This window comes from Sus scrofa, chromosome 14, assembly GCF_054392235.1.
Source record: "Sus scrofa isolate SSC_HxYL_T2T_F1_AM1 chromosome 14, Sscrofa_HxYL_maternal_Yorkshire_Landrace_v2.0, whole genome shotgun sequence".
NCBI lineage: Eukaryota > Metazoa > Chordata > Mammalia > Artiodactyla > Suidae > Sus > Sus scrofa.
In genome coordinates, this window is record NC_139396.1 from 70057626 (window position 1) to 70077294 (window position 19669).

The window sequence follows — 19669 nt, forward strand, 5'->3', positions numbered from 1 at the left end:
TGTAGGAAGTCATAAGGGACCTGGAAAAGGAATGTTTCTGCCCAAAGTACATGGAGGGGCTGCATTCCACTGCCCTGGGCAGTGACATCACAAAGATCCACTGGCAATGCCACAAAGCCCTTCCAGGAGGCTGGGGCTGTGCAGTGGAGAGGATGTGGGTCTGAGCCCAGCAGGGGGCGCTGGGGGACTGTCCTGAGAGCTCAGGGTCCTGGGCCAGGCAGCCTGGGGACACATTCCAGGCTTGGCTGCCATAGGCAGCCCCGTCTTCACTCAAGTGTGACTGTCCTACGCCTGGGTCCCTCAGCTCTGAGGAACACACGTGCCTCTGACGTCCTCCTCCACTGTCACAGAGTCACTGCCCAGCCCTGCTGTTCAGGCAACATCAGGGGGACAATCACACAACAAAACGAATGTCCTTGAGGATGGTGACCTGCATGCTACCTGGACAGAGGATGAGGGACCCCGGGGACAGACTTGTCTCCACACCAACCCCTGGGCCTCACAAGCAGGCTCTGGGCTCCCCACCAGGACCTGGATTCCTCCTTCACCCCCTCACTCACTGAACCTGGGTGTCCTGTGGGGGAGGTGACAGGGTGTGGGTCTGGGGGCATTTGCACTGCCTGCTGCTCCTGTCATCGGGGCACAGCGGTGGGGCATCCTGTCTTTCTGCCACCTTCTCACCCTCTTTCCACGGGTAGGGGTCACATGCTCATGGCTCTACCACCCACAGTGTATAGGTTTTTCTTTTTAAACTATTTAAAATACATCTTGAATGAAGGCCTTGTAGCCTATACCGATTTCTCATTCTAGCAAATCAACGGACCCCAGCCCAACCAGGACAGCATCCGATCAGAAAGTACCAGGACAATCTCCTTTTGGATCGGAGCTGGTAGTTGCACCAAGAACTCAACCTATGAGCCACTAGAATCCATGTTCTATCAGGAAAGACACCCCTGATCCCCCCACGTCGTCATTGGCTGAGACTCGGGTGTGTGTGCAGGCCCTGGTGCTGACAGTGGAGTCTGGGGGAAGCGGGGTGAGGAGGCCAGGGTCTCCCCGCATCAGCTGCTCTCAGAGACAGAAACTCAGCCCAGAGGAAGCTGCTCCCTGAATCAGGCAGCGCCACTCAGGACCCGCAGGGGTGCTGCTCTGGCACCACCTCCAGCGTCTCCCCACCTCCATCCACACCGGGTCCTCATCTCCCGGCCCAGCCCCGTGGGAGGCATTAGTGTGACCCTGGTGCCTGCAGAAGGCCTGCGACAGTCTGTGTGGCTGCAAACCTGGGGATCCGCGCTGATGACATGCCCCCCAGTGTGTTCGAGGGGCGGGAGATCTTTGTCCTCTGTCCTGCAGCTTCTCTCCTACTCGTCCGGCAGTTCTCGTTTATGCCCACGTTTTATACAGACTTATGGCAACTGACACTGTTTGTGTTTTCAGATTTTTAATTCTTTTTATGTGTTAACACACCTTCTCATAAAAGAAGGGATGCAATGAAATGATATTCTTCCCGACAATTTAAGAAATACACATGTATAATAGGAACATGTATAATAGGAAAATGATTTCATGCGAATGGGTTTTTTTGGATATGAGTTGAGGCTCAGACACCTGTGTAGAGAAAACCATTCTATGAGGTGTTTCCTTGTTGGTTTGTTTGTTTGGTTGATTTAGGGCCGCACCTGCGCATATGGAAGTTCCCAGGCTAGGGGTTGATCCCTGCTCCAGCTGCCAGCCTGCACCCCAGCCACAGCAACGTGGGATCCTTAACCCAATGAAAGCGGCCAGGGATCAAACCCCCATCCTCACGGATCCTAGTCTGGCTCGTTAACCGGTGAGCCACAAATGGAACTCCATTTCTATGAATTTGAAAACACCTAATTTACCAGCAAATATAACATGGAAACAAAAATGCAATTTCATTTGACCCTGAGATGAGCAGCAGTTTTGTTCCTCAGCTTCCCCAGTTACTGGAGACATTCTTTCCTCCTACTCGTCCTCCTATCTCCCCAAACCCCTAATCCACCTTCAAATTCTGTCTGCTCCACAGAACACAGTAAATGGAATGGGACTTTTCAATATTCCATGACATTCACACCAAATTCTTCAAATAAAGTTCTATTTTCACTTCCAGCAATAGACTCATGGTTTCCTACATTGTCATGTCGGACACTGTGAAGAGTCTCATAATTTCATAGTGACACTGTCACCTTTCCATCTCAAAACCTACAATAAAATTACCATGACTCCATAAACAGATGCTTCCTAGACAAGGACGCTGTCACCCCAGCCTGGATGTGCAGCTCGATCTGTGGCAGGCCCACCAGCCTCACTCCCCACCACCTTCCAGTAACAGGGTTCAGCACTTAGTCAGGGGATGAACCCAGCCTTAGCAATGTCCCAGGGGACCCAGTGCTGAGGGGGAGGGAGGCTGAGCTCTCACTGAGAAGACAAGCAGGCCCTTCACTGAGGAAGCAGGAAACAGCCCAGGGATGGGGGAGGGTGGCATGAGCTCCATTCCTGGGCCAGGAGGAGAGGACAGCCCAGCTCCTCCTTCTGCCCTCAGGCTCCAGGGCAGGGACTGAGGACTGAGCTCACAGGGGCATGGGCAGCACCTTGGTTGAAGGACGTCACCCCCTATCCCTCAGTGTCTCATCCTAGTTCTGTCCTGGGTCTGTGGGATGTCCCCGCATCTGCCCCCTTCAAGACCTCCCCCAGGGGACATCAGGTGACACTGGGCAGGGACTGGCAGGAAGCTGATTTGCATGAAGGCCCTGCCCCCCCTCATGGCTCTGGGAGGCATCAAAAGGCCCGAGGGCCCCACCATCCAGCCCAGGAGGCTGAGGAGGCCGCGTCCCAGGAGTGTCCCCACCATGGCCTGGACGGTGCTTCTGATCGGGCTCCTCGCTGTCGGCTCAGGTCAGGGGCCGGGGCTCTGCATCCTTGGGGGACATCTGCGGGACACTCTCAGGACCTTGTCTCCATAACAATCCCTGTCTATCTCCCCGTCATTTTAGGGGTGGATTCTCAGACTGTGATCCAGGAGCCGGCGATGTCAGTGTCTCTTGGAGGGACCGTCACACTCACCTGTGCCTTTAGCTCTGGGTCAGTCACTAGTAGTAACAACCCTGGCTGGTTCCAGCAGACACCAGGCCAGCCTCCTCGAACTGTTATCTATCAAACAAACAACCGCCCGACTGGGGTCCCCAGTCGCTTCTCTGGAGCCATCTCTGGGAACAAAGCCACCCTCACCATCACGGGGGCCCAGGCTGAGGACGAGGCCGACTACTTCTGTGCTCTGGGGAAAAGTTGTACTAATGCCACAGTGATGTAAACCCATGGGGAAGTGGGACCCAAACCTCCTCATGTGCTCAGAGGGCTCAGACCTTAGAGACAGGAGAGGCAGAGGGAGGGTGGTGTCGCTCAGCACCACCAGGGCGAGGGAGGCTCCGGCCCCATCTCCTGTCCAGGGGTTCATGGCCAAGGGCCTCCTCCTGTCTCCTCGGGGGTGTGGCCACCTCTCCAAGGGGACCCTTCTCTGCCTGTCATACTGGGGAGGGGGCACAGCTCCCAATTTCATCAACCAACACTGAGCCTCAGAGACCCCTCCACTACCAGCAAGACTCTTCCTATTCAAACAGCACAAACACATATGCCCTCACCATTCATTGGACAGCACAGATACATTCGTATTCTTTTAGCATCGGAACGGAAGCACTAGCGGGAGCTTGCTGGAAACCCAATTTCCCAAACTCGAGCTACTGGGTCAGAACCTTGGTTTGGCGTGTGTGAATCTCAGGTCAACAAATGCCCCCCAACAATGTAAGGACACCCAAGTTCCAGAGGTGTAACCTCCACCCCTATTGCTATGAAATCACCCTGAGAATTGCCCTGTGAAGTTCAGCCCAGGCACATTAACATCCCAGGTCACAATCACTCCCCAGGAACACTCAGAACTTCAGAATCCTCAGGAACAGATTCAACATCTAAAGACACGGGGGTTCCTCAGGCTCGATTTCCTACTATGATTAGAACTTGGGAGGAATCAAGATTAGAACCTCTGCTCTCTAGAGACGTACTTGAGCTACTAGAGATGTGTTACTATTTAGAATTCGCTCTGGGAACCCTTGTAGCACCATGTGCAGACTCACCTGGGGCCAGGACCCAAGGGCAGGGCTGGACTGGGTCACTTGTCAGATATTTCTTGAGGCCTCGAGCGCAGGCTACGACTGTGAGGAGAAGCATAAGTATGAAATTTGGGGTTGTTTCCTTTCCTCTCTGTAGAAAACGATACAAGAAATCTATCATGGTGAGGTCATTCAAAATGTGAGGGAAGAGCAGTATTTGCACAGATAGGTTAGGATTATACTCACATGTGTGTAATTGCATATCTGTATTTGGATATTCTATATACATCCATATGTGTGTGCTTATGTCCATATAATTGGGTTGTGTCAAGAAGTGATCATTTAGTCAAGGTCACCCACCTGGCTCTGAAACCCAGGGTCTCCCTCAAAGACACTTGGGAGGCTATGCCCCCAGGGCGGAGAGGAGAGGTTGTGTGGCAGCCATGGCTGCCCCACAAGGGACACAACAGGTCCCGGGTGTGCAATGCATGCTGGGAGACATGCAACTCAGGGGGGATGCGCCCAGTGGATACAGATCAGTCATCAGGACTTCTGGGGACAAATGGAGCCTATGGTCACCCCAGGGTCACCAGAGCCAGGTAAAACACAGAGGAATGAGGAAACTAAATTTATGTCATATCTATCATGGGCCCATTCTAGATCAGGTTTGCACAATACAAGAATTTGGATTTGGACAGCTTCTATTTTTTTTTATTTTTATTTTTTTGCTTTTAAGGTCCTCATGCTCGGCCTATGGAGGTTCCCAGGCTACGGATCGAATCGGAGCTATAGCATCCAGCCTATGCCACAGCCACAGCAACACAGGAACAAAGCTGAGTCTCCCACCTTCACCGCAGTTCATGGCAACACCAGATCCTTAATCTACTGGGCTAGGCCGGAGATCAAACCTGCATCCTCATGGATATCAGTCAGATTCGATACCACTGAGCCATGACAGGAACTCCAGAATCGGTTGAGTTTAATCCCATGTGTGCTCTTACAGATATTTAAGGACTTTATCACTGTAGTTTCAGACCTTCTCAAAAAACACAAAACCAGAATCTGATCTCTTGGTTGGAGGATTTCATCAAATGTTTAAGTTGGAAAGAGTAATGATGTGACACAACCTTTCAAAGAAAATAGAGAAAGAAAGAGTAATAACCAGTGTGTTTATATGAGGCCAAGTTTTCCCTAATGCTATAAATAAAATACTTAAGAGAAAAACCCTAAAAGGCAATATTTTTCATGAATATATATACACATAGAGCTTGAAGTATTTGCACATTGAAGCTAGCAATAGAGCAAAAATCATCCATCTAGAAATCCTAGGGTGATTTAACATTTGATAATCCATCAATGTAAATCTCACTTGAAAAGGAAAAAATATATGTGATCATCTCCATAGATGAAAATATTCAGCCACTCAACACTCTTGGTTTATAAAAAATTAAGAAGAAGAAAAAGGAAATGTCTCAGTAAACTCCCAACACAATGGGATTTTCTCAACCTGATCAGGAGCACCTTTGGAAAGCCTATCTGGAAAAATCACACGAAAGGTTATAGACAAGCTTTGCCCCAAGATCAGGGACCTGGTCTGGTCCAGAGTAGATCCCAGCATCCGGTACGAGTCTTTGAGATGACACAGCATTGGGGTAAGAGAGGCAGAGGTGAGTGTGGCAGAGATTTATTCAACATTTCTCCTCCCTGAGCAGGTGGTCTAGTTTCCTGTCTCAGACCACTTCACTCTGTGCTGTTCTCCCTGAAAACCTGTAACCTTAGGACAAGCCGGAGAAAACATCAGGGCAACCCAAATCAGGGGACGTTCTTCAAAACACTGCACCTGTGTTGTCCAAAATCCTCAGAGACAGGGAAAGCAAGGTAACTAAAAAAGTGGCTTCAGATTAGAGGAGTCCAAGTAGCATGATTTGGAAAAACGCAACCTGGATTCCAGCTCTGGCTGCAGGAACAGAAAGAACAATGATGTGAGAGGAAACTGGAGTTTGACCTGCCACCAGCAGGGGCGCTGTGGGGCGGGGGTTCTGGGCGCTGTGAGCAGAGGGCGCTCAGGGATGGGAAAGTTCTCCCCTGCCTGCAATCCAGGGGCTTGGGCCTCAGATCACTGACTTGATGGGGAACCCAATGCTGTGCCTCCTGGAAGCTGTGGCTCCTGCTTTCAGGCTTGTCTATTTTCCCATCAAAGGGGACTTCAATGCAGGCCCCTCACAGGAGGCAACCTCAGAGCTTCACTCTCCAGGGGACCCATCCCAGGAACAAGAATGGACCTTTAGGGTGAGGGAACTCTTTTGCATATCTAGTCCCTCCTGCTGAGTGGTTTAAGGATTTGGGGTTGCAGTGAACCCTAGTAGACGTTGCAGATGCAGCTTGGATCCTGCGTTGCTGTGGCTGTGGTGCAGGCTGGTGACAGCACAGCTCTGATTCCATCCTTAGCCTGGGAACTTCCATATGCCCTGGATGTAGCCCTGCAAGGCAAAAAAACAAAAAAAACAAAAACAGAGAGAGAGAGATTCTCTTTCAGGAGTTTCCGTGGTGGGGCAATGTGATTCAGCAGGGTGGTGGGAGTGCTGGGACAGGCTGGATTCCTCTCCAGGCACAGTGGGTTAAGGGTCCTCCTTTGTTGCACCTGGGGCTTAGTTCGACACTGTGTCCTGGATCTGATCCCTTGCCTGGGAAGTCCACATGCCCGGGGGTGGACAAGAAAAGAAAAAAAAGGGGGTTGGGGGGTATTCAAATTCAGAATAGTGGCATCTTGTGATTTTCTTGTGAAGTGGTTTCATGATAAGGTTTTCTACTTTTTCTTTTTTTGGGGGGTTTTAGGGCCACACCTGTGGTATCTACTTTTTCTATAGCAATTACTGTTTGATTTTATATCTTTTTTTTTTTCTGTCTTTTTTTTTAGGACCGTATAGGGACATATGAATTCCGAGACTAAGGGGCGAAGGAGCTGCAGCTGCTGGCTTATACCACAGCCATGGAACAAGGGATCTGAGCCCTGTCTGTGATCAACACCACAGCTCAAGGCAACTCTGGATCCTTAAGCCAATGGGCTAGACCAGGGATCAAACTCACAGCCTCAGGGAGAGTAGTTGGGATTGTTACTGCTGAGCCACAATAGGAACTTTTCCTATCTTTTTATCTTTGACAGGATCCATTTGGGATAACTCGATTTCTCTACCAAAGTATCGGTTTCATTAAATATTTTTAAAATTTCTTTTCCCCTGGGTTTCCCGTGGTGTCTCAGGGGTTAATGAAACTGACTGGCATCCAGGAGGCCCCAGGTTTGATCCCCAGCCTCCCTCAGTGGGTTCAGGATCCGGATTTGCCATGAGCTGTGGTGTAGGTCCCAGACATGGCTCGGATCCCACAGTGCTGTGTCCTTGGCGTAGGCTGATGACTACGGCTCCGTTTGGACCCCTAGCCTGGGAACCTAAAAGGAGAGAAAGACAAAAAAAATTAAAAACAAAACTTCTTGAGGAGCGGAGCAAGATGGCGGAGGAGTAAGAGGTCACGCACACCTTCTCCCACAAACACATCAAGAAAATACCTCTGCATGTAAAACTGCTCCCGCAGAACATCAACTGAGTGCTGGCAGAAGCACTTCAACCTCCCAAAAGGGCAAGAAACTCTTGACATAAGTGGGAAGAACAAAAGAAAAAAAGAGAGAGAAAAGGCATCAGGACGGGCCTAGCATTCCCGAGAAGGAGCCATGGAGGAGACAATGAACCCACCTCCTGGGAAGCCACCTAACTGAGGAAAGATCGGCTGAGTCGGCGGGGCCTCAAAGTCACCGAGGAAAGCGCAGCAGCTGGGCTGAGAACAGCACAGCAGAGTGAGAGCCGCCCAGACCATCTGAACCACCGGCCAGGACACCACAGCCTGAGAGGCTCGGGCGGGGGCTGGGCGCTGAGACTCAGGCTCTGGCCTCAGTCCCCAGGACAGAACTGGGGATGGCATGAGGGGCTAAGGAGCAGTGCCCCATGGGCTAAGGAGGGGTACACCACGACAGAGAGACCCCAGAGAAGGTCCAGACCCGCAGGACAAGCGAGGCGCCATTGCTGGGAAGGGGAGAGGAGGAGGGGCGGGCCGCCCTAGATGCGCCCTGCAGAGGAGTGTGCGCATGCCCGAGGGCTTAGAGGGCGGGGCGGCTCTGCAGAGGCTGTGGGCGCTGAGAAGCTTCCTGCTCCTTTAGGGGTGATCAGGTGCTTCTTGTGCAGGCTACCAGTGGCCAGGCACCTATTGTGTGGGCTAAGGGCATCAGGGCCTAAGTGTGACATGGTGCCTCTTGCAGGATCTACAGGTAGCAGGGACAGACAGTGGCAGTCGTCTCACAGGCCAGAGGAAGGCGTGGCTTGCCACCACAGAGGCCTGCGTGTGGGCTCCACCAGTGACCCCAGTCACCACAGGGGTTGCCAAAAAAGAAAACAAGAGGGCGTTGCAACCAAGCACCATAGGCTGTTGCTCTCACTCCCCTGGGAACACAACCCCCCCCCCCCGCCCCCCGTAGCTGCCACTGCCAAAGGCTCTGGGTGACCCCCAGACACTTGGTCCCCGTCCCTTCCCAAGACCCTACAACTAGCAGCAGCTGGTGTAGCACCTCCTGCATGGGCTAAGTGGGTCAGGGTGCTTCTTGCGTGGTCTGTGGGAGGCAGAGGCAATCCGCCCCAGTTATCCCTGATTCCAGACACAGGCATGGCCCACTGCCATTGGAGATATCGGACCAAAAATCACGCGCAGCCCCGTTCACCTAAAGGGCACCACGGAGGAGGGCACTGTGACCCAACACCACCTGTTGGTACTCTCGCACCGCTGGGAACACACATGCCCTGCTGCGCCCTCTGCCAAACGTTCCAGGCAGTACCCACACGCCTGATCTCTGTCACTTCCCAGGATCCGGAAGCTAGGAGCACCCTTTACAACACCTCATCTCTGGGCCAAGTGAGACGGGTTGCTTCATGCATGCCCTACAGGTGGCGGGGGCAACCCACCCCAGTTATCACTGACTCTAGAGAGGGTCATGGCCTGCTCCCAGTAGGGGTCCCTGAACAGGCACCACCTGCAGTTCCAATCACCTCAGAGCTGGGCATTGTGATCAAACACAAGCTGTTGTTGCTCTCCCTCCCCTGGGAACTCATGCACCATGCTGTTGCTACTGACTAATGCTACTGGTCACCTGGAAGATCTGCCTAGAGCTCATTACCACTTCCCAGAGCCCTGCAACTACGAGTAGCCTGTGCCACCTTCCTGTAGGTTCTTGCTGCTACTGAGAGCCCAATGACCAGGCACTGACTGCTGGCCCTACCCAGTGCCTCCTTCTCCCTGAAAACACACTGAGCATCCTGGGAACAACAGCCTGCTCACACCAAAGACAGACACAGCAAATAGTCAAACTCCCACACCAAAAATAAATAGGAATTCTCTCCCCCCACCAAAAAAAAAAAAAAAAAAAAAAAAAAAAAAAAAATACAAAGGGCTATTCTTGCACAGAAGGAGCCTTACAAGACTACACTTTGGCTTCCCCCGAACTCACAGAAAAAGAAAAACACAAGCATGGTGAAGATGCTCAGAAACCATTCCCAGTTAAAGCAACAGGAGCATTCACCTAAAGCAGACAACCGTGAAACAGACCTCTGCAGTCTGACAGACACTGAGTTCAAAAGGGAGGCACTGAAAATACTGAAGGAATTCAGAGAGGATATGAACAGTAATGAAGATTCCTTTAGAAAGGAACTAGGAAACATAAGGAGGAGCCAAGAAAAACCAGAAAATTCATCTGCAGACATACAAACTGAGCTTAAGGCAATAAAGAGCAGAATGAATCATGCAGAGGAACGAATTAGTGATGCCGAAGGTAAAATAATGGAAATCACCCACTCAGGACAGCAGACAGACAACCAAATGAAAAACCATGAAGGCAATACAAGAGACCCAGGGGATAATACAAAGCGGGCCAATCTATGCATAATAGGAATGGCAGAAGGAAAAGAAAAAGAAAGGGGGATTGAAAATATCTTTGAAGAAATTATGGCTGAAAACTTTCCAAATCTAAAGCATACGGATATCAAGGTACGGGAAACAGAGAGGGCCCCAGACAAGCTGAACCCAAACAGGCCCACACCAAGACACCTGATAATAAAAATGGCAAACGTTGAAGATAAAGAGAGGATTCCGGAGTTCCCATTGTGGCACAGTGGTTAACAAACCCGACGAGGAACCATGAGGTTGCAGGTTTGATCCCTACAACTTACCTCGCTCAGTGGGTTAAGGATGTGTCATTGCCATGAGCTATGGTGTAGGCCGAAGATGTGGCTCGGATCTGGCGTTGCTGTGGCTGTGGTGTAGGCCAGCAGCTGTGGCTCCAATTCGATCCCTAGGCTGGGATTCTCCGTATGCCACGGGTAGAGCCCTAAAAATAATAATAATAATAATAATAATACTAAACAGCTGTCTCCAGCCTAGATAAAAGGTTTCTTATCAGGTGTTCTTACGTACCTCATGCACAAGAAGATTAAAATATATATAACTTTTAAATTTATATTTCTCACTTAAGATTGGCCTCTACATTGGACTGGTCTATAAAGTGAGCTACTGACTTCAAACTCACCTTAAAACAAGGCTGTAGAAAGAAAGAAAGAAAGAAAGAAAGAAAGAAAGGAAGGAAGGAAGAAAGAAAGAAGAAAGAGAAAGAGGGAGAGAGGAAGAAAGCAAAAAGAAATAAGGAATCGAAGAAAGAAAGAGGGAGGAAAAAGCAAAAAGAAATAAGGAATCAAGAAAGAAAGAAAGAGAAAGAAAGAGGGAGGAAAAAGCAAAAAGAAAAAAGGAATCAAGAAAGAAAGAGAAAGAAAGAGGGAGGAAGAAAGAAAAAAGAAATAAGGAATCAAAGAAAGAAAGAAAGAGAAAGGAAGAAAGAGAGAGAGGGAAAGAAAGAAAGAAAGAAAGAGAAAGAGGGAGAGAGGAAGAAAGCAAAAAGAAATAAGGAATCAAAGAAAGAAAGAAAGAAAGAGGGAGGAAAAAGCAAAAAGAAATAAGGAATCAAGAAAGAAAGAAAGAGAAAGAGGGAGGAAGAAAGAAAAAAGAAATAAGGAATCAAAGAAAGAAAGAGAAAGGAAGAAAGAGAGAGAGAAAGAAAGAAAGAATGAAAGAAAGAGAAAAAAGGAAGGAAGGAAGGAAGAAAGAAAGGAAGGAAGAACGAGGGAGGGAGGAAAAAAGAAGGAGTAAAGGAAAGAAAGAGAGAAAGAGAGAGGGAGGGAGGGAGAGAGAGAGAGAGAGAAAGAAAGAAAGAAAGAAAGAAAGAAAGAAAGAAAGGATGGAAGGAAGGAAGGAAGGAAGGAAGAAGAAGAAAGAAAGAAAGAAAGAAAGAAAGAAAGAAAGAAAGAAAGAAAGAAAGAAAGAAAGAAAGAAAGGATGGAAGGAAGGAAGGAAGGAAGGAAGAAAGAAAGAAAGAAAGAAAGAAAGAAAGAAAGAAAGAAAGAAAGAAAGAAAGAAAGAAAGAAAGAAAGAAAGTAAGAAAGAAAGAAAGAAAGAAAGGGAAAGAAAAATAAAGACAAACAGACAGACCGACCACAGGACAAAAAAAAGTCCACATGGGCAGTTGACCACTGTCCCCAGATGGCCAGACCTGACTCCTGATTCATATGGTTATTTGTTTTTTTCTGGGTTTCTTTTCTCTTTACATACAAATCAAATGTTTTTCTGTCATGAGCACGATCCTATGTGAATTTTAAAAATCAATCCAGTTGTTGGCTTTGTAGTCAATTGCCTACATCTAGCACTTCAGAATTACCTTGGTGGGTCTCTCCCCTCCAAGGCTCTCACTAGTTGGCCCTCTGGGAATTTACTCTTTAAAAAATTATTTTAGGAGTTCCCGTCGTGGCACAGTGGTTAACGAATCCGACTAGGAACCATGAGGTTGCGGGTTCGATCCCTGCCCTTGCTCAGTGGGTTAAGGATCCGGCGTTGCCGTGAGCTGTGGCGTAGGTTGCAGACGCGGTTCAGATCCCGAGTTGCTGTGGCTCTGGCGTAAGCTGGTGGCTACAGCTCAGATTTGATCCCTAGCCTGGGAACCTCCATATGCCGCGGGAGCGGCCCAAGAAATAGCAACAATAACAAACAACAACAACAACAAAAAAAGAGACAAAAAGACCAAAAAAAAAAAATATTTTAATTCTGTTCAGGCCACTAGTGATGGGTGGGATGCCCCTCGCCTAGCCAGGTTATAACACCTGCTCTCGCCTTGGCCGTATAAATATGTTTACTTCTCATATCACTCAAGCTCAATCGGCAACAAGTAAGACTTCCGCCAAGGGCTACAACTTTCCCGGCCTATGGCCATTTAAATTTAAAGGCTCCCTTCTGTTGGGAACAGTGAGGTCATCTAGGGATAACCAACCTAGCCACACTAGGAAATTAGGCTGAATGAACAAAGCCAGCATATAATTTCCTCTAAAGGTAAGGAACGGGGGTAAGCCAGCTGAACAGGGATATCCTGGGCTGCACTCGGTGAAAGCTCTCAACTTAAATTCTTGTTTGTAACTTCACTAGTACTGCTATCTATGTTACTTCTATTAACTGTTTCCACAAAATTGCTACTTCTTGCATTGCTGAATAACAGTTCCATATGAGATCAGTGATCTCTAGTCCCATTTTCTATGGGAAAATGCAACAAGAGGGACTATTTTCCTGGACCATAAGAGACTAGGAAGACAGGTGGTCCAGAGACGTTCTGGCTGCTGTTAAGAAGGCCTACTCCAGGAAGAGCACACTGAGTGGTCCGTCAGTGAAATCTTCACCAGACCTAGGAAGGGACACTATGGGACGAAGTGGTCAAGAAAAGCTTCTCAAAAAGTAGGGCTGAATGGATGACCATGGGGGAGCCCTGCGAACGGGAGCTTGGCCCTTGCCATCTGTGGGGAGCCGAGAAGATGCAGGGACTCAAAAAAAGGACCTTGCCTGATGGCAGAAAAACCTGAAGACAGGTTCCTAACCAAGGAAGGGAGCTCACCTGAACGGTACAAGCCGAAGGTGGGCTTCTGGACAGGATAAAAGCTCACCTGAACGGTACAAGCCGAAGGTGGGTCAGGATGAAAGCCTGCCTGCATGGTACAAGCCGAGGGCAGGCCTCAGGTTACACAGCTCTCATTTTGATGTTGATGGGGAAGAACTGGGGCTTTCCTGGGAAAACAATTTCCATGGTTGCGCTGGAGAACATGGGTTGTTTCTCGGGTGACCCAGTCTTTCCTGCTGTTTTATTTGTTATTCAGTTTTCCTCAGTCTTTCCTGATTATTTACTTATTATTCTTATTTTCCGTTCTTATTTTCCTGTGGTGATTTGTGATTTAACAAAGTTACAACAATAATATAATAAGAATTTCATCCTGAAGGACTTTCCCCTATTTCAACCCAACTTAGTTAAAACATAGTGTTCATCTATTAACTAGTTACATAGTAAACTTTAGAGTTAGGATTTTAATGAGGTTCATAAAAGTTAGACATATATTATCCAAGAAACCTAGCTGTGAGTTTTGTCCTTGATTTTAAAAGCCTCTAAGTGATAGCTAGTTTAGTTGGTTTATATTTACTTACACTGTCTCCCTGCCATAACGCTTTAAAGATAAGCACCAGTCTAAAAACAAGATTTGTGAATGCCAAAGTCTTGGGTCTGTGAACTCTTCAAATTGTAAAGACAGGCTGGCCATGGGATGATTTGTACTGAGTCTCCTCCTTTCCACATGATGTACTGTACCTAATTGCCCCTAAATTGTACCTACTAAGTTTAGTTAAGACAGAGATCTTAAAACATGATGTATCGCTGCTATACCACGTAGTAGTTAACCAACGTACTTTTAACACCATGATGTAATCTGTAGTGAAAAACTGGCTATATAATCAACCACTGTTGCCAATAAAGTTTGAGCAGTCCAGCACCCTGAAAGAAGAGACAAAGAGGCTGTCTCCATATGTACATTCGCCGACGCCGTGTCCCTCTCGGATCAGGAAAAAGCGTACACTCCCTGGCCGCTGGAGCTGGCCTCTGGCAGCCATCTGCCTCTATGAGGATGAAACCTGGCACCAGGGAAGCTGCTGAACTTCAACATGCCCTGAAAGGAGTTCAGGCTGGACATCAGAAATGCGGCACTCTGTGCTCTGGCAAACAAAAACAAACCAACCCCGAAAACAAACAAACAAACACCCCCGTGGAACAGGCCTTCAGACAGACATTTTCAGGTAAGGGTTTTTATGAGCCCCAATTCTCGCATCTTCTCATATCCAGGAAAGCACTACAATCATTAACAGCGACATCTGCTTAGGCCATTAAGGCGAGAAGTCAATGCTAAAGGAATATATGAACAGGTGTCCCGGCCTCACTGGTATACTCGGAGGAAACAAGAATGGACTGAGACATTAAGAGATGGTTCCCAGGATAAACTTGGCCTCTCCCGTTTCTAGGACTCAGAGCCTCTATGGTTTCTGCCCTTCTCTCTGTGGCCCTTGTGTTTTAACTGCCTAGTGAAATGTTTCTCCTCTAGCATACAACACCTTCAGCTTCAAATGCTGTTACATCAGGGATTTCAGCCTATCCCGTGTGAAGATGGGGACCACCAACACCCGGCTGGACAAGACCGCTGCCTCCTTCCACAGCTCACTCTCCGCCACTGTGGAAAACCCTGAGACCCCTCTCTGACAGGGAGCAAGGAGGTCTGGACCCGCAGGTAGCGACAACACCCCTGCTCAGCCTGAAGCGCTTACAGCAGACAGACCATTGGCCCATTTGCCTCTTAAAAGATTTAAGGGTCCAGACTCCCTGAGGGGGGAACGTTATAGAGGGCAGAGAGGTAGGCAGGGGCAGAGAAGGGGAGCATGGGGCCAGGTGGCAGGAAACCACACAGGATGCAAACAGTAAGGCCCATGGGTGGATAAAGAAAAGCCAAAACCTCCGGACTGATAGGAAACCACAGCTTTTGGGGTTGCTAAGTGCCCAGATGTTGGTGGAGCATGTGCACAATTGGAGCAAACTGGGAAACAGAATATGGCGAAGAAGTGAGGGTTTGTTTCTGCATCTGACAGCCCAGGTACAGAATCACTTTTGTGCTCAACTAAAACTGTAAGCCAGAGAAGGCTGATGTGGGCATGTTTGTTTTTCACAGAGACAAACTGTATGATCTCTAAGACAAGGTCGAGACAAGCACTACATGACCCGGCTAGGGAAAACGTCCATCTCAGGGAGATAACACTCACTCATGCCTCATGAAACACATCCCACTGGGCCCGGGGAAATGGTATGCCTACCACACACTTGTGTTTTTACAGTTCAGTCTAATTTCTATCCACATTCTGCTATCATTCATGAGATTTCACATGTTTGCTGAACTTTGACATTTCCGAGATGATGTCGTACTTATCGCTGAAAAGCTCTCCACCTAAAGCATTGCCCCGAACAGCACTCACATGTCCTTTATACCAACCCACTGTCCCCTTTTCGCGGACACCTCTGCAGGAACGCACGCGTGGCACAGTAAACTTTCCTAGACCGAACTCTGGGAAGGGGGCTGCAACGTTCAAAGGTCACATATGCACAGCTTTGTGCCTTCCATGGACCAGGGCTCCTTCTGGAAATGAAGACCTCATGGGGTCAAATTCAGCGGAAGCGAATTCCTGCATCTGGGAACCAGACCCTGGATGTGTGGATGGAGTCAGAGACCAGGGCAGCTGAGAACCAGTGAGGCCACAGTGAGATCCTGTGTGTGCCGAGGAGATGCAGGAGGCCGAGGAAGAGAATTAGCTTGACGGCACAGTTCCAAAGGCAGGGTTCCTAACCGAGGAAAAAAAGCCTACCTGCCGGCACAGTTCCGAGGGCAGGTTTAGAAATAGGGAAAAGGGCTTACCAGGCGGCACAGTTCCGAGGGCAAGTTCTGAAAACAATGAGGCTCACCCGCTAACCCGACAACAATGGCAACAATGACAAAATGAAGGCTTTGCACAACAGTGTAAGAATAAAAATCGCTTCTTGGGAAAACCAGTCTTTCCTGTTATTTACTTATTCCTCAGTCTTTCCTGTTATTTGTTTGTTATTCTTTGTTATTTTCCTATATTGTTTTGTGATTCAATAAAATCAGAACAACAAAAAATTGGAACAGTAATAATATAATAAGAGCTTCACCTTGGCAGAATTCCCCCTATTCAGATCTAACGTAGGTAAAAACAAAGTATTCATTGGTTTGGTACAAGTAAGAACAGGTTTTGGAGTTAGGTAATTGTGGAATATACAATAGGTTCGAATAGGTTAGACATACTTTATTCTTGATGGAAAAACATAATAATAATCTTGCTTTTAATGAATTTTGTAGGAGGCTTTTAAGTTTTAGGAAATTAAGTTGCTTGGATATAAAAAATATTTTCTCATACTGTCCCCTGACCATAACACTTTGAAGTTAGTACCCCAAGCTTTAATCTAAAAAATGAATTTTTGCAAATGTCAAAATCTTGTGCTTGTGATCTTTCTAGCTGTTAAAGATTAGCTTAAAACAAAAACAAGTGGTGCTTGCTAAAAGTAACCACAAAACGTTTTGTACCGAATTGCCTTATTTTCATATAATTTTTTCCGCATGATGTTTTGTACCCCTTACAGTTTTACATGATGGATTGTATCTGTTGGTTTTAAATAAAATCCTTAGAACACAATGTATATCTACTGTACTATGTAATCTAAAAGTTTAACCTTTAGAAATATGATCTGGAGTTCCCGTCGTGGCGCAGTAGTTAACGAATGCGACTAGGAACCATGAGGTTGCGGGTTCGATCCCTGCCCTTGCTCAGTGGGTTAGGGATCCGGCGTTGCCCTGAGCTGTGGTGTAGGTTGCAGACGCGGCTCGGATCGTGCGTTGCTGTGGCTCTGGCGTAGGCCGGCAGCTACACCTCTGATTCGACCCCTAGCCTGGGAACCTCCATATGCCGCAGAAGCAGCCCAAAGAAATAGCAAAAAAAAGAAAAAGAAAAAGAAAAAAAAATATGATCTAAGCACTGTGATGTAAGTTACAGTTAAGCTGTCTATATAAACTGCTACCTATGGAAATAAAATTTGAGCAGTCCAGCGCCCTGAAAGAAGGGACAAAGAGGCTGTCTCCGTGTGCATCCGCTGACACTGTCCATCCCCTCAGGAACACCCTGAGGCTGGAGCTGGACTCCCGCAAGGTCACACCCTGTGACCTGCAGGGGGCGGTGTGGGACTGGCCTATGGCCCCTGCACACCTCCCCAGGGAGGACCCTTTCCTCCCAAGAGATGGGCCTCAGGGCGGGGCCTGTGCTCCCTGGTGGGGACTCCGTGCGGGGACCTCTCTGCTGCCAGAGTCCCCTGAGCAGGGACTTGCGTGGTGTCAGCAGGTGCTTCCTCACCTGGGGCTCCCGAGGGGTAGGCCCTCCTCCATTCCCGAGTCTGGGCTGGGAGCTGAGCCCCAGCACGAGGGCCCAGCGAGGGCAGGGCCCTCGCTGGCTGGACCCCCATTTACATGGGCAGAGGCTCCTTTTCCGCAAAAAAGAGTGAATGAGAACCACTGAAGCCATGAAGGATGGGAGAGGATTTCTCATGACAGTGTCATAGTCTCAAGGCAAACTCAGAGATAAGAGTGACGATGCGGAGTTCCCATCTTGCTCCAACGGAAATGAATCTGACTAGGAACCATGAGGATGCAGGATCAACCTCTGGCCTCACCCAGTGGGATTAGGATCCGGCGTTGCCCTGAGCTGTGGTGTAGGTCGCAGACTCCACTGGGATCTGGCATTGCTATGGTTGTGGTTTAGGCCGGCAGCTGAGGCTCTGATTCAACCCCTAGCTTGGGAACTTACATATGCTGCCAGTACAGCCCTAAAAAGACCAAATAAATAAATAAATAAATAAATGAAGAGTGAAGACATGCAGAGGGAAGACTCTTCACAGGAGGCCTTTGAAACACGGCAACCACTGGGAGGGGTGAGGGGGGTGCACTGAGTGTTTGTTAGGGAAATGCTATAAAATTTGGTGGTGATAATCATTGTATAACTATAAATGTAATGAAATTGATTAAGTAATAAACACAAAACAAAACAGGGCAACCACACAAAACATCCTGGAAGCTTCTCCTGGGAGAAACAGTACTTGGAGGGACAGCACTGGGGACTCTGGATACCTTCCAGCTTTAAACATGGCTCAAGGTGGTTACATTCTAGTAACGACCCCAGGAGCAAAGGGGACGCCAATTCACACATCAGGGAATCCTGAACTATCAGGTACCCAGCCTTCCATTTACCTGAAGGAGGTCATGAGGGACCTGGGAAAGGAAAGTTTCAGTCCAAACTGCCCGGAGGGGCCCCATTCTACTGCCCTGGGCGGTGACATCAGAAAGATCCACTGGCAATGCCACAAAGCCCTTCCAGGAGGCTGGGGCTGTGAGGTGGGTCTGAGCCCAGCAGGGGGCGCTGGGGGACTGTCCTGAGAGCTCAGGGTCCTGAGCCAGGCAGTCTGAGGACACACTCCACTGGCTCCCGGCTTAGTGAGCAGCTGTGTCCTCACTCAAGTGTGACTGTCCTGCCCCTGGGCCCCCAGGAGCCCCACAAGCCCTCAGCTCTGAGGAACACACGTGCCTCTGACATCCTCCTCCGCTGTCACCCAGTCACTGCCCAGCCCTGCTCTTCAGGCAACGTCAGGGGGACAATCACACAGCAGAGGTGAATGTCCTTGAGGATGGTGACCTGCAGGCTACCTGGACAGAGGATGAGGGACCCTGGGCAGGGACTGTCTGTCTCCACACCATCCCTTGGGCCTCACAAGCAGGCTCTGGGCTCCCCCGCAGGAGCTGGATTTCTCCTTCACCTCCTCACTCACTGAACCCGGGTGTCCTGCAGGGGAGGTGACCGGATGTGGGTCTGGGGACATTTGCAGTGCCTGCTGCTCCTGTCATCTGGGTGCTCCGTTGGGGCATCCTTTCTTTCTCCAACCTTCTCGCCCTCCTTCCAGTGGCAAGTGTCACATGGTCATGGATCTGCCATCATAATGTCTAGATTTTTCTATAAATATTTTTAATATATATGTTAAAATTTAAAAAACTGTAAACTCATTTTCTCATGCAAGGAAATACGCCTACAGTAAAATTAAAGTTTCTCCATAACCAGATGCTTCTTAGACAAGGATGCTGTCTGTCACCCAAGCCTGGATGTGCAGCTTGACCTGTTGCCGACCCCCCAGCCACAGTCCCCACCATCTTCCAGTGACAGGGTTCAGCACTTAGTCAGGGGATAAACCCAGCCTTAGCAATGTCCCAGGGGACTCAGTGCTGAGGGGGAGGGAGGCTGAGCTCCCACTGAGAAGCCCAGCAGGCCCTTCACTGAGGAAGCAGGAAACAGCCCAGGGATGGGGTGGGGGGTGGCATGAGCTCCATTCCTGGGCCAGGAGAAGGGGACAGCCCAGCTCCTCCTTCTGCCCTCAGGCTCCAGGGCAGGGACTGAGGACTGAGGTCATAGAGGCATGGTTGAAGGACGTCACCCCCTATCCCTCAGTGTCT

General features: G+C 48.9%; 1 protein-coding gene across 1 annotated transcript in view; it reads left to right on the plus strand.

The window, feature by feature from the left end:
- Positions 1-2830: 2830 nt before the first annotated feature.
- Positions 2831-19669, plus strand: part of LOC100152327 (immunoglobulin lambda-like polypeptide 5) — a 199812-nt gene continuing 182973 nt past the window's right edge. Inside the window, 2 exon segments of the mRNA NM_001243319.1 lie at positions 2831-2916; positions 3015-3169. Coding sequence (NP_001230248.1) covers positions 2871-2916; positions 3015-3169 — 201 coding nt within the window. The 5' untranslated portion in view covers positions 2831-2870.